The sequence below is a fragment of the Haemaphysalis longicornis genome, unplaced genomic scaffold (genome assembly GCF_048455015.1).
Source record: "Haemaphysalis longicornis isolate Haplotype H1 unplaced genomic scaffold, Haemaphysalis longicornis Haplotype H1 scaffold_9, whole genome shotgun sequence".
NCBI classification, from domain to species: Eukaryota; Metazoa; Arthropoda; class Arachnida; order Ixodida; family Ixodidae; genus Haemaphysalis; species Haemaphysalis longicornis.
The window spans coordinates 164212378-164227767 of record NW_027526460.1 but is presented as its reverse complement, the minus strand read 5'-3'; the positions used below and the strand labels follow the sequence as shown (position 1 = coordinate 164227767).

Genomic DNA, 15390 nt, shown 5'->3' with positions numbered 1-15390 from the left:
TATATCCAATAGTTAGATATAGCCGAACCCGCCTATAACGAGCTGATTGTTACGAGTTCGCAATCCGCGGGAGCCCTCCCCGCTCCCCAACTCCACCATCCCCGCATGCAGAAACGAACACAGTAAAGTAGCCAACCACACCCAAAGTAATCCATCTATTGCAAGTAATAAAGCTACTTTCTGCCCCAATTACCTACTTTGTAAAAAAAAGCGGTGATTTTTGTTTTCACTCTTTCGCTTTGGACATCATTCTCATCCAGGAAACACACAGTGAAACCCCCTTCACCCTCCCCGGCTACCGCACACATACCAGCTCGCCCAGCGCCCGAGCCGCCGGCAAGGGTGTTGCCCAAGGCGTGTGTACCTTAGTGCGCAAAGGCCTGACTTACATCGAGCATGAACTCAGCCTGAACAGTGCCATAGAACATACGGCCGTAGAAATCGTCACCGGTCGCAAGAAAGCTAAGGCCAGTCTCTACATAATCAACATCTATTGCAACCCTATAGAAACATCTATAGCAACATCTATAGCAACATCTACATCAACATCTATAGCAACATCTATAGCCTGGGGCTATCGCAAGACCACAGCAAAGGGCCACAGCCTCTTTGACGAAACGACGGAGGCGGGATACAAACTCTTTAATGACCCGGCCATCCACACCCGGCATGGGACGTCCGTCCAACGCGACACTAACCTCGACCTTACGTTCTACAAAGCCCCCAAGGACCGCACGAGAGCCACATGGCGGAACACTGGGGCAACGTTCGGCAGCGATCACTGCATCCTCGAAGTCCTTGTCCCGCTGAAGGATCGCCTACCAACCCCGAGAGCGCAACAACTCACGGACTGGCAGCAATATCGCCGCCACCTCGATGCCAGCCTTCCGCCGACCATAGAGGACATTGACGACTGGACACGCGATCTGCATTCTGCCACCCACGAGGCCACTGCACTGATCCCCATCGACGCAGACGCCCCGCTCGCCGACAGCCGCCTCGCTCATCTCACAGAAGCCAGAGCATCTATACATGCCCGCTGGAAACGCCAAAGACACAGCCGAAGCCTCCGCAAACGCCTGGCGCAGCTCAAGCGCGAGATAGAGCCTCATAGTGCAACCCTCTGCCGCCAACATTGGCACGCCATTTGCCAAGAGGCCGATGGCCAGATGCACAAAAGCCGCACATGGCAATTACTCCGACATCTCCTCGATGAGAGCAAGACCAAGTGCACGCAACGGCATGTCGTGGCCCGCACCCTCCACAAAGCGCTGCGTGAGCTCGGCGACTCAGTGGTCCGTCAACGCCTCAACGACAAATATCTCCCAGCCACCACCCTAGACCCCCTTCCGGACTACGTGGGGGCACCTAACCCGGGCCTCGACGCGGACATCGAGGAATGGGAGGTGCGGGCGGCACTCCAGAAGCTCAACTGCAGATCGGCAGCTGGACCGGACAAGGTCACCAACAAAGCCCTGCGAAACATGACCGACGGCGCTATCTCGGCGCTCACAGCCTACTACAACAAGTGCTGGCAATCGGGCAAGCTACCCCCACAATGGAAGAAAGCGCTCCCAACGCTCATCCCCAAACCGGGCAAGCCTCCACACATCGATCACCTCCGACCGATCTCCCTTACATCCTGCCTCGGTACGCTGCTGGAGGACGTCCTCCTCAATCGCTGGCAGACGTACTTCGAAGAAGCCGACCTGTACACCGACACTCTGCTTGGCTTTCGGACTAAGCTCGGCACACAAGACGCAATGCTCCTCATTCAACACGAGATCCTGAACCCCCCCCCCCCCGCCGGATCCCTCGACAACTACGCTCTACTGGGCCTGGATCTTCAGAGCGCCTTTGATAAGGTGCACCACTCAGCAATCCTCGCACAGGTCTCGCACCTCAACATGGGACATCGCACTTTTGCGTATGTCAAAGACTTCCTCGCGAACCGCACGACACAAATCGTGGCCGGCGACATCGAGCTCCCAGAGAAGACCCTGAGTAGCACTGGCACACCCCAAGGATCAGTGATATCCCCCTATTGTTTAACCTAGTCATTATAGGAGTTGCCCGCAGATTCGGCCGCCTCCCAGACGTCAAACACACCATTTACGCGGATGATATCACCATATGGAAGGCCGGTGTCAGCGACGGACAAATCGAAACCGCCCTGCAGCAAGCTATTCACACCGTGAAAAGTACGGGACTCCGGTGCTCCCCGGCAAAGTCCGAACTGCTCATCCTCCCACCCCCTGGTACGCGCAATAATCGTGAAGCACCCCCTAACATCAAGCTGAAGACGAAGGACGGCACCCCCATCCCGCAAGTCAAGTCCATACGGGTACTCGGCATGTACATTGACGCACTCCGCCACAACGGACACACGTTACAGCGCCTCAACGCCAAAATCACCACGGCCCTGCAACTCATCCGCACGGTAGCCACACGATATGCGGGCATGAGAGAGACCAGCCTCCTCCAGCTAGTTCAGTCTTTCGCCGTTAGTCACGTCGCATACGTGGTGGCATACCACAATTGGAAGCCGGAGGAGCGTCAGAAAATAGACGCGCTGTTAAGGAAAGTACACAAGACAGCGCTCGGTCTCTACACGTATACCCACACGGAGAAACTCGTCGACCTAGGCGTTCACAACACGCTCGCCGAGATCGCCGAAGCCCAGCGAACCACAGAGTTCGTAAGACTCACCCAGACAAAGACAGGCGGCGCAATCCTGGCCCGCATCGGTTACAACCCCCCCGGCCACATCGGACCTACCCACCGGCCCACTGCCACTAGTCTTCAGCCCACGGCTCAGGATCCCCCCGCTGCCCAAACACATGCACCCCGACGCCAACCCCGAACGTCGCCTGGCCCGCGCGCGAAGGCCCTAACCAAGATGTACGCAAAAGACACAACCGCTTACTACGTCGACGCCGCACCATACCCCGACAGACCCGATGCTTCCGCGGTCGCCGTCATATTGCCGCGAACCATACATTGGGTTTGTGTATTTGTGTTTTGCTTTTACCGCCCGGCTGCGCCGGTCTGTGTTATCTCTGCGCCAAAGGAAGCGCGTGTTGCATTCTTTCTTTCTGTGCCGCATGTGTTATCTGTTGTGATAGAGAAAGCATTCCGATCTGACGTGAACAGCCCAGAATAATCTTCTTGGATCTACTATGTTCTCGGTGTGAATCGTCGTTTCGAGATCCACGCGCGCCGAAAGATAAAAAGCCTGCAGTGTGGACGCCGGGGCATTCGATTCGACGACACTCGCCTGTGCAAGTGACATGTTTGACCGCTGCTTCGCCGCCTCTGTATTCTTTTGAGTTGTTAGGGGAGCACAAGTTCGCTCCAATAAACGTGTTTCTCATTCAAGACAACTACATCGTCCTTGTCTTCGTGACATCTGGTAGAGGTGCGGGGTACGCACCCTTCATGTCCACTACAACCTCATGAAGACGCCGAGCCAGTCCAACAAGAGCCAGCCTCCGCCTGCAAGATTTACCACCCGAGTCCGGTCTACTACCGGAGAAGACGAATAAAAAAGACGTCGCAACCAGCACCATGCTCCACCAAGCCAATCCTCCTGTCGTTCTGCAGCAGCCACGGGAACCGCCATCATTCCGAGGAGCCCCTGCAGAAGACCCAGAAGAATGGCTGGAGAAACTGGAGCGCGTCCGGAAATTCAACAAGTGGGACGACGCAGAAACGTTCCGGCACGTTTTCTTTTACTTGGAAGATTCGGCTCGCACTTGGTTCGAGAACCACGAGAGCTCCTTGACAAACTGGGCTCAGTTCAAAAGCGAGTTCACTAAGACCTTGACTACCGTGGTCAGAAAAGAACGCGAAGCGCTTTTACTGAAACTCGAACGCAGCACCCCAACGAAGGGGTAGTGATCTTTGTTGAGCAGATGAAGAGGTTGTTTCGACGTGCGGATCCGCAGATGACAGAAGAAAAGAAACTAAGGTTTCTCATGCTAGGGGTAAAGCAGGAGCTTTTTGCTTGCCTTGTCCGCAATCCTCCCAGGACAGTGGCCGAATTTTCGTCTGAGGCGGCCGCGATGGAGAAGACGGTGGAAGTTAGAACAAGGCAGTACGATCGCCCGGTCAACGTGCTGGTTTCCGAGACGATCGGTGCCGGGGCTACAAGCTCCGACACACTGCGTGAGATCATCCGGGGCAGTGGTCAGGGAGGAGGAGCTTCGGAAGCTTTTTCCGACGACGCCGCAACTTCAAGTGGCTTCCCTGACTGACGTCATCCGCGAAGAGGTCCAACACGCTTTGGGCACTTCTATGCCATCCGAGGCACCCCGCGAGCCACAGGCGATGACCTACTCCGCGGCTGTTCGTTGACGCCGCCCTGCTCCAACCCGTCTACAAGAAGCTCCACCGTACCGCCGTCCACTCTCGCCGCCGTCCCCACTGTCGCCGCCATCGACCGTACCGCCGTACACAGCCCAAACCCAGACGCCGAGGAAGACGGACGTTTGGCGAACGCCAGATCATCGTCCGCTGTGCTACCATTGCGGAGAGGCCGATCACATCTATCGTCGCTGCCCGTACAGGAGATTCGGACTGCGTGGTTTCCCCGTCGACGCCCCACGCCCCCGACCCGGCCAGCGCCCTACCGAGATTGACGAATACCTGTCCAACACCAACCGAGGACCAGCCCGCTCACACCGATCGCCGTCGCCCTACCCATACCAGTCGCCTAAACGCCATAGCAATGCTATTTTCGCACGTGCAAGGTCCCCCAGACCACGCGGGGGAAACTAAAAGCAGCAACTTCTGTAGGTGAAGTTGCTCTACGGCGAAAAACTGGAAACCCTCCAATGACGCAAGGACGCGCTGAAGACAGTGATTCACGACATGCCCTCATCCCGCGACCCGACCTAACCCTAACGAGACTCCCGAACACGACGACAGCTACACGACGCGACGCGTACCCGACCTGACCGAGACGTCCGTTGAGAAGACGACGACAACGACTATGCACAGTGCTCGACCGTCAACACGTACAAGCAGAGATACGACGCCCCGACGAACCCGGAACTCGAGGAAGACTGCATGTGACGTCAAGGTGTCCATCGACGGCTTTGACGTAGTCGCCCTCGTAGACACGGGAGCTGACTATTAGGTAATGAGCGGACCATTTGCGTCTAAACTGAAGAAAGTTATGACCAGATGGGACGGTCCGCACATACGCACAGCAGGAGGCCACCTCGTGACGCCAAGTGGAACGTGCACATCGCGCGTCACCATAGACGGCACCACGTACCCTGCGGCGTTCGTCGTTCTGCCTAACTGCTCCCGCGACGTAATTCTTGGAATGGACCTTTTGATGGTCAACGGTGCAATAATCGACCTGCAGACTAAGTCAATAACATTTTCCCCCCCATCACTCCATGACGCCGGAACCGAACCCCGAACGACGTGCTGCTGTAAGGATTGCCGATGATCATGCCACCCTGCCACCCCGCGCAAGCTTAACGGTCGCAGTTTACTGTGAAGATGCTGCTCCTGACGTCGACGGTATCACAGACACTGATCAAAGGGTGCTTCTCGACCGTGGTGTGTCTGTCGCAAGAGGCATTGCGCGCTTCAAGGAACACCAATCCCACATTTTGGTTACTAATTTCACCGAGGAGAACCAGCATTTAAACAAGGGCGCGGCAATTGCATTCCTCGAAGAAATGCAAGAAGCAAGTGACGTGATCGCGGTCGCCGACTTTGAACGCACACCCGTGGAAACCTTCAAGCTCCCGCAGCTGTTCGACCTGAATCAGGCGCTACCGCAAGAACAACGGAACAAATTATTGGCTTTGCTGCGTCGCTATAGCGAATGTTTTTCGTCGAGCGAAAAACTACGTCAGACCCCTCTAGCGAAGCACCGAATAATAACCGAAGACGGAGCCCGACCTACCCGACAGTCACCGTACCGCGTCTCTTCACGCGAACGGGAAGCCATCCGGACTCAAGTCGACGACATGCTCAGCGACGACATTATACAGCCATCGAAAAGCCCCTGGGCTGCGCCCGTCGTACTCGTAAAGAAAAAAGACGGCACATCAAGGTTTTGCGTTGACTACCGGCGACTGAACAAAATCACGAAAAAGGACGTGTAACCCCTCCCCCGAATCGACGACGCCCTCCACCACCTCTGCCACGCGAAGTACTTCTCATCGATGGACCTCAAGACCGGCTACAGGCAAACTGAAGTGGACGAGAGAGACCGAGAGAAGGCTGCATTTATAACCCCAGACGGCCTATATGAGTTCAAGGTGATGCCATTTGGGCTGTGCACAGCACCAGCGACGTTTCAAAGAGTCATGGACACTGTGCTAGCTGGCCTTAAGTGGCACACCTGCCTCGTATACCTCGACGACGTAGTGGTATTCGCCCGGACTTTTGACGAACACCTTGCAAGGCTGGAGTCTGTACTCGAGGCCAGTCGTATGTCGGTGTTGACGCTGAAGCCTGAAAAGTGCCGTTTCGCATACGGGGAACTCAAGTTCTTGTGCCACGTCGTCAACGCCGCGGGAGTCCTACCTGACCCGGCAAAAACTTCAGCCATTGCGAACTTCCCAAGGCCGAAAGACAAGAAGGGCGTGCGAAGATTTCTCAGGCTCTGCTCATACTACCGGCGCTACGTCGCAAACTTCGCACGCATTGCACAGCCACGCACGCGCTTGACGAAAGATAGCACCCCTTTCAGCTGGGAAAACGACCAAGAAAAGCATTCTGCGAGCTGCCAAAACGCCTGCAAAGCCCGCCCCTGCTCGCTCATTTCGACGAAAATGCCGAAACGGAAATGCACACGGACGCCAGTGATATAGGCTTGGGTGCCGTCCTTGTCCAAAAGCACAGCGGCTGCGAAAGGGTAATCGCCTATGCCAGCCGTGGTCTGTCGAAGGAGAAAAACTATTCTGCCTCTGAGAAAGAGTGCCTGGCTATTATATGGGCGATTTCAAAATTTCGCCCATACGTGTATGGAAGGCCATTCAAGTTGTAACAGACCACCATGCGCTGTGTTGGCTCGCCAATTTGAAGGACCCCTCTGGCCGTCTTGGGCGGTGGAGCTTGCGCCTGCAGGAGTTCGACGGTACAGTCATTTATAAATCTGGCAGGAAACACTCCGACGCCGGCTGCCTGTCCCGCGCCAACGTCGACCCACCACCACAAGACTCTGATGAAGACAGCGCGTTCTTCGGGATCGTGACGGAGAGCGACCTAGCCACCCAGCAGCGTGCCGACCCCGACTTACGCGTCATAATCGAGTACCTCGAGGTTGCCGTTCCTAGGACCTTGCCTTTGCCGTTCCTAGGACCTTTGCCGTTACTAGAACGTTGCCGTTCCTAGGACCTTCAAACGCAGCCTACCAGCATTCAGCCTGAGAAACTCCGTCCTCGTGAAGAATTTCAGCTCCGGAACAAGAGCGAATTACCTTCTCGTCATCCCCGCGGACCTTCGTGCCAAAATTTTGGAAGCGTGCCACGACGACCCGTCTTCCGGACATCTGGGCACAGCCCGCACTATTGGAAAAATCAAGGCGAGGTACTACTGGCCCGGCCTTCCCTCTGACGTCACCCACTACGTCCGGAGCTGCCGTGACTGCCAGCGACGAAAAACGCTGCCGACAAGACCCGCCGGACTTCTGCAACCGATCGCCGTCCCATCGAGACCATTCCAACAGATTGGAATGGACCTTTTAGGCCCGTTCCCTACGTCACGATCACAGAACAAGGGGATTGTCGTAGCGACAGACTACATGACGCGCTACGGAGAGACCGCCGCTCTTCCGAGGGGGACTGCACAAGAAGTGGCGAAGTTCTTTATAAGCCAAGTTGTGCTCCGGCATGGAGCCCCGGAAGCCCTAATCACAGACCGCGGAACGGCATTTACTGCGGAGCTGATGCAAGGAGTATTACGCTACAGCAACACGGATCACCGACCCGCCGCGGTGGCTCAGTGGCTAAGGCGTTGCGCTGCTGAGCACGAGGTCGCGGGCTCGATTCCCGGCCGCGGCGGCCGCTTTTCTGATGGAGGCGAAAAGCAAAAACGCCCGTGTGTACGAGATTTCGGCGCGCGTTAAAGATCCCCAGGTGGTCAAAATTAATCCGGAGCCCTCCACTACGGCGCGCCTCATCGCCTGCGTTTCGTCGGCGCGTTAAACCCTACAATCAATCAATCAACACGGATCACCGAAGAGCGACGGCGTACCACCCCCAAACGAACGGACTAACAGAACGTCTGAACAAGACAATCGCAGATATGCTGTCAATGTACGTTGACGTTGAACATAAGACTTGTGACGATGTGCTCCCGTATGTCACGTTTCCGTACAACACGGCTATCCAGGAGACGACGCAGCTGACGCCGTTCGAGCTTGTCTACGGTAGAAGGCCGACTACGATGCTCGACGCCACGCTTCCGCACGTAGAAGACGACGACCTCAATGCCGACGTCCACGGATATCTTCGACGTGCGGAGGAGGCCCGCCATCTCGCTCGAGTTCGTATAACGGACCAGCAGCTGGGGGATGCGGGCCGCTACAACCTCCGACGCCGAGACGCCGAGTACCAACCAGGGGAACGTGTGTGGGCTTGGACTCCCATCCGACGACGCGGACTCAGTGAGAAGCTCCTGCGACGGTATTTCGGACCCTACCAGATTCTACTGCGTGTTGGCCAACTTACCTACGAAGTGATCCCCGATAACGACTCCGGCACATCACGACAACGCACGCGGCCTGAAGTCGTCCACGTGGTTCGCTTAAAACCTTTCTACGGACGATGACGAACTTTTATTGTCATTTGTTCGGACTGTCGCCTATGTTAGCATCGGGTCGATGCACTCTTAGAGGGGCGGTAATGCCGGGAACCATACATTGGGTTTGTTTATTTGTGTTTTGCTTTTACCGCCCGGCTGCGCCGGTCTGTGTTTTCTCTGCTCCAAGCGAAGCGCGTGTTCCATTCTTTCTTTCTGTGCGGCATGTGTTATCTGTTGTGATAGGGAGAGCATTCTGATCTAACGCGAACAGCCCAGAATAATCTTCTTGGATCTACTATGTTCTCGATGTGAATCGACGTTTCGAGAACCACGCGCACCGTAAGATAAAAAGCCTGCAGTGCGGACGCCGGGCATTCGATTCGACGACTCTCCTGTGCAAGTCACTTTGTTGACCGCTGCTTCGCCGCCTCTGTATTCTTTTGAGTTGTTAGGGGAGCACAAGTTCGCTCCAATAAACGTGTTTCTCATTCAAGACAACTGCATCGTCCTTGTCTTCGTGACAATATCAGCTGCCACGGGAGCCCTCAAGACAGCGGCAAGTATACGTACAACACACACGTCCCTGGCCGAGGCCCTCACTTCCGTGCACCACGATCCTCAGTGACTCTCGCTTAGCGATCCTCCGTTTCGCCACCAACCAGTTTTTCCCCGCCACCCTACGGATCTGCACCCCCTCCAGGGCACCCCCAAAACACGCCCGACTCGCATGGTTCCCGGCCCACACCAACCTACCGAACGGTGGAACTGTTAACAGGAATGCGGAGGCGGATGCTACGGCACGCGCGCTCTCCAGTAGCGCAGCCGTACACGACCCCGCACGTTCCGTCCAACAGCCCCTCCCCAAACCCACGCCGCTCTTCACATACGGTGAGATTCTAGCCTGGTACCGCGACACCAGACGAAAGTACCCCCCGCCGCACCCCGACCTCCCACGAGCGGAGTCGACGATACTCCGTCAACTCCAAACGGAAGCGATATGGACCCCCGTATTCGCCAAGCACATCTGCCCCATGGTTTACCCGACCGACCACTGTCAACACTGCAACGCAGCCAGGACCACAACACCACATCTTTTATGGGACTGCAGGCCCGCAGAAGACACCGAAGACCCAATGCCACCAAGCATGGCACTCGCCGTAAGAAGTGACGACATCGGCCATCAACGCGGCATGGTCCGGCAGGTGATGGACATCCTCGCCCGGCAACGGCAGAAAATGCCGTCTCCACCAAGACGCGCAGTGAGTAGGCGGCCGTAGCGGGGAGGTCCACCACACACCTCGCCACCCCATCCCTTCTTTCCGTACCCCACTACTGCTGGACATGATAATAAATGTTTTATCTCTCTCTCTCTCTCTCGCTTTGGCGGCTTCAACTAGCATAGCATTCTCTACACGAAACATTGTTTCCACCAGCTCGAGTCCGCGTCGTCCAAAATCGAAGAAGCATTGGCGGAGCACATCGACTGCCGAAAGCGCTTCATTATAAGCGTCGGACTGCTCTCGCGACATCATCGGGAACATTGGCGAGCTCTTCCCACAGTTCACCAATGCTGCTGTCTTGGCCCGGACTCGCTGACTGGGCGGGTTCCGTCGTGAGTCCCGCGCGTCGGAAACAGTTACGGAAAGTTTCGGGCGTCACGTCGCTCCTTGCGACGCGCATTGTCTCAGTCGCGGCTCTTCTTCCGTGGTCGCTGCCAATCCACATTTCAATCACCCCTTCGAGACCATGCATTTCGGCGGCCATTCTAGGCGCACAGAGTTCGATATATCCGACGTGAACTTCGTTATAAGGAATATGTTTCCCATGTATTTCCGTAACTGAAATATTTTTGTTCGATATATAGCATAATTCGCTCTATCCGGGTTTGTTATCGTCGGGTTTGACTGTACGCAGGTGCGCGAAAGCGCGGCTCACCGCAGCAGACGAGCCTGCGGTCCTCCGGGCTCGCTGACTTTTACGCACGATCATCGCCGATTGCGTTACTCTTTTTCTATCGCTGTTGTTGAAACGTCCGTGTAACCAAGTGTATTAGTTTACACGAGAAGCATTCGCTTCACATTTCACTTCATACGACCATAAATCGGTGAAGCTGCCAGCGGTAGAGCGCCGTCGCCATCACAGAAATTTCTTCGGCGTTGTAAACGTGTTTAGTCCTGCAAAGCTGTTTTTCCTAATGCAAAATTGGTCATCGAAAGAGATCAGACGCGTTGGGAATGGTTGGAAACCGTGACGCAAAACAAGCTCATTTTGCTTTTGTCAACACGGGATCCTATGGCACCCCCGCAGCTTTGTACTACCCGGAAGTACTAACCGGAAGTCGGTTGCGCCGCTCCCCTGGTCAGCGCAGGAGACCTATAGGTGTTTTAACTGCAGGTTAGCATACACCTGGTTTGATCTAACCGAATCAGGGGCACCACTACAATAGCACAGGCGTGTTTATGGCGGTGGCTTTAGTCAGTCGCTGCCAGTCCCACACACAAGTGCCCAACGGAGAAGTGGCTGATCAGTGGGCAGTGCTTTCTTTGTCTGACCCAAGGAGGTACAACCTCTTTGGTCTGACCCTTTAAATCTACGTTAGTGATTGGATGCTTGCGTTAAAGCTGACATCATTGTTATTTGGTCAACAATTAAGTTTTTTTTTCAATGAACTAAATGTGTATTATTTTCATGTATACATACCAAAGGCTTATCAACGGTCAGACATTTTCATTGATCGCCGACGCCACGCAGGCGATGAGGCGCGCCGTAGTGGAGGGGTCCGGATTAATTTTGACCACCTGGTGATCTTTAACGTGCGCCGAAATCTCGTACACACGGACGTTTTTGCTTTTCGCCTTCATCAGAAAAGCGGCCGGGAGTCGAACCCACGACCTCGTGCTCAGCAGGGCAACGCCTTAGCCACTGAGCCACCGCGGCGGGTGGTCACACATTTTCGATCAGGGATTTCCTAACAGGGTAACGGCAGAAACTGCCGGCATCGACAATCATGCTTGAAGCGGCCACGACCGCGGCGTATGCGTATAGCTCACATAGAAAAGCCTCGTCCACGCCTCGACGGCCTGGGGCGTCATGAGCGCCGGGCAGTGGCGCTGCATGGTGGCCAGCACGACTTCGAGCAGGCGCTCGAAGTGCTCTGGCTGCACGCCCGGCTTGCGCTTGTGGCTGGCCACGTTCTTGCGGATCAGCTCGGTCAGCACGCCGGGGTCGTCGAGGGCACCCACGATGGCCGACAGGGTGGCGCCCACCGTGGACCCGTGGGCTCTGAACCTGCGCAGAGGAGCCTCTGTTCTCCACCGACTGCTCACTTCACTTTCAAGGGGGAGGGTCTGCAAGTCGAAGCTGGACGAGAAAGAGAACCCGACTACAGACAAAAAATTTGTTACTCAACCCAGTAGCACTTGCACCTTGCCAACTACAAGAGAAGCGTCACCGTTGAAAAGCTCCGAAAATGCATAGGAAATTGCACATACGCCTAGGAAACGCGTTTGAATAGTGCCGAAGGCAGTGGGCTGCATTTCCGAGATAAGGATCCTATAAACTTCTTTGGGACAATTCAGTGAATGCCTAACTGCTTATCCTGTAAATGTCACCCGTACTTGGGTTATCTTTCTTTTGCTCATAGGGTACATTTTGTACAAACGCAGTTCAGGGTTTCGTACGAAATTTAAATCTCAAATCACCGTTTCTCCTGTCCTGTCTCCCTGCTTCGTGCTGCAGCAATGTTGTTGTGTCTCACCAGCCCGTCTAACACTGCTCTTAAAAACGTGCCTTTCTAATTTTGCATTTAATGCACTGGTATCACGGGCGCGATGCGTCGTGCACAATGCTGAGGACTTTCTGCGGCTAGGGACTAACAAAAAGCGGCTAACAACAAATTGTTATGTGCTTTTAGCAATGCACGAGACTATTAAAACGTAATTCAAAGTTACCCTTTTCTCTCTTGCTTTCTAGAAATATTAAAAAAGGTAGTCTTCCTTGGGATTCTTCATGTGTAAATTTGAGTCTGTCTGTCTGTCTGTCGCTTGAGTCGGCCGAAAATGTTACTTGCGAGACTGTCCACTACAGGGTTACTGAGCCACTTTCATGTGGTGGGTCAGTGGATGGTGTGGAGTAGAGCAGCGTGGAGGGAGAGGGAAATGAAGGAAAGCGGAATGTAGAGAATGAGGTCAGTAGCGGAGGGAGGGGGAGGGTGAGAAGACGAGGCGTTGGGAGGGAGGGACTCGGAAGATGAGGGTGGAGGCGAGGGGGAGAGCCATTAGAGGAGAATAATAGGAAATGGGAACTGGCGGTTGGGAGGGTGTTAGAGGAGGGCCAGTGATAAGGAAAGACAAGTGCACGGGAAGGACAAGAGAGACAGACACGTAGCGGATAGGTGGAAGGAGGGTGATAAAGGGGGGGGGTGATGGCAGCAATTTCACTCTGCCAAGGGGGATGACCAGCGACGTTTCTTAGCGCACGACATAGCGGTGACATTGAATTTAGGCGAAAGGTACGATGAAATTTTATTTATTTTGAGCGTGGCCGGTGGTCGTCCCTAAGAAGGAGTTTTGCGTTTCGAACACGAAACACACATGCAACCACAGCCTTGAATTCTGCCGTAGTTGAATGCGGATATTTCACAGTTGTCGAGCGAAAGCGTTAAACACAATATTTTAACCAGGAAATATAAAAGGGGGTCGTGCTCAAGCCTACGAATCGTGTCTCGAGCGTTAAGCCAAACATTAGTAAATAATTAAGTAAGTAAGTAAGTAAGTAAGTAAACAAGAAGTAAACAAGTAAGTAAACAAGTAAATAAGTAAGTACGTAAGTAGCTAATTATGTAAACAAGTAAAAAAGTAAGTAAATTCATGGTCCTGATCCCTTCTAACTCGGGGCAGACGCTTCAAGCCCGACAGGAAGTTTGAACACATTTGTCACGGGGCGGGGCGGACAATGGCCCATGGCGCCGTACGGCCCACCAGAGGCGACGATGCCGGCAAGGAGGGAGCTGTGTGGGGGAGCAGCAAGCTCGGACTCCTTGGGGCCGCTGATAAACTGACCTTGCAATTGACATCGCTTCATCATCGACCACGGTGCGCGTCATCTGCACCGCCGCCACGCAACAATATGCTTGCACATACGGCGCAATGGCACACAATGACAGAACGAGTAATTGTCGCTACCCGTGGTGTGGCCACAAGGGGTTCAAAGGGTTCAACAACTTACATTGAGGACGACTCAGTGGGCAACGAAACAGAAGATGATAGCTGTAACATTTAGGGACAAGAAGAGAGCGGAGTGGATCAGGGAACAAGCGCCTGTTAAGGGCACATCAGTAGAAATCAAGAAGAAATGGGCAGGGCATGGAATGCGAAGGCAAGATGACCGTTGGCCACTAAGGGTGACAGAGTGGATCCATAGAGAAGGCAAGCGCGGCGGAGGGGTGGCAGGAGGCGATGTGGTCAACAAACTTGCGGGGATAAATTCGACGCAGTTAGCACAGGACCGGGATAATTGGAGAATATAGGGAGAGGCCTTTGCCTTGCAGTGGGCGTAGACAGGCTGATGATGATGGTGTGGCGTCTGGGACAAAGCTTTAGCGTCAGCACTACCACAACTTTTCTTGGCGCAGTAGTTTTACCAAATGGTACCAATAGACGGCGGGCCAGCAACGCGATAAAATTAAATTGAGGAAACCTCGATTGCTTTCATAAAGAAACGACCTAGCCAGGAGGTGAACAGTGCGAGAACGGGGGAGGGGGAGAGAAAAGATATCTTACTTGTCGAGGGGCCACAGAAGGCGATGGTCTTTCGACGACATCAGCAGCCAAGCGAGCAGACACGCGGTAAAATTTTGTACGGGGTTGTCGGTTTTGCCATAATGCATTGCAATTCTTGGTAATCGTTTGCAAGCAGAGTGGTACAGAGTTTGTTTTTTGTAAAGATGCGTAATGCTCGGAAGTATTGTACACACCACTTTCAATTACTATTTTCAATTACTTCGCGGTAATAACGCTTGTAATCTCAGGTCCCTCGCATTTGGCTTGCGTCCGCCTGTTAGCATGGCGCTAAAGATGTACGGTCAAAGTGCGCACGAAACGCTCTCCGGATTTCCTGCGCAAAGCTTCGCTGCTAGCTTTGGTGATGAGCACATGTAACGGGGCTTGCTCACCTGGGAGTGTCCATGATGTCCTTCAGCGGGCGGTTTTCGAACGCCGGGAACAGGGCCAAGAAGGTCGGGTGGCGCTGAAAGAGCTCGATGAATATGAGCGTTCCGTAGTTCGGCTTGGCGCTGCAGAATGCGTGCCATGTCTTGCGCATAATCTTCCGGTCTCGCTCGGTCAAGGCGTTGCAGGGGTCTTCCGAACTCCGACGCTGCGTGTTGCCCATTGTTCTTCTTTTCTTCTTTATTGTGTTGGTGATGATAATGTCTGCAGATGTGTGGGTGGAATGTGGCGCTGGGGGCGCAAGCACCGAGGGGTATTGGCTGCTGCAGGTTTAGCGTCTAAGAATTACAAGCCGTGCGCCACGAAATGGAACCACTATATCGTGGTGCTAGAGACCTAGGGAAGCACAGGGTTTGTATATAGACTCAAGCACGGGCGGATCCAGTTCGTT

The 15390-nt window shown here is 54.3% G+C and overlaps 1 protein-coding gene across 1 annotated transcript; it reads right to left on the bottom strand.

Annotated features, from left to right (window-relative positions):
* Window positions 1-9826: 9826 nt before the first annotated feature.
* LOC144153544 (hemoglobin subunit alpha-like) lies at window positions 9827-15162 on the bottom strand. Its single transcript, XM_077685170.1, has 3 exons — window positions 14945-15162; window positions 11823-12132; window positions 9827-9832 (listed from the first exon to the last, which is right to left on the bottom strand). Exons 1-3 carry the CDS (start codon window positions 15160-15162, stop codon window positions 9827-9829), a joined length of 534 nt encoding a protein of 177 aa, XP_077541296.1.
* Between the last annotated feature and the right edge of the window lie 228 nt (window positions 15163-15390).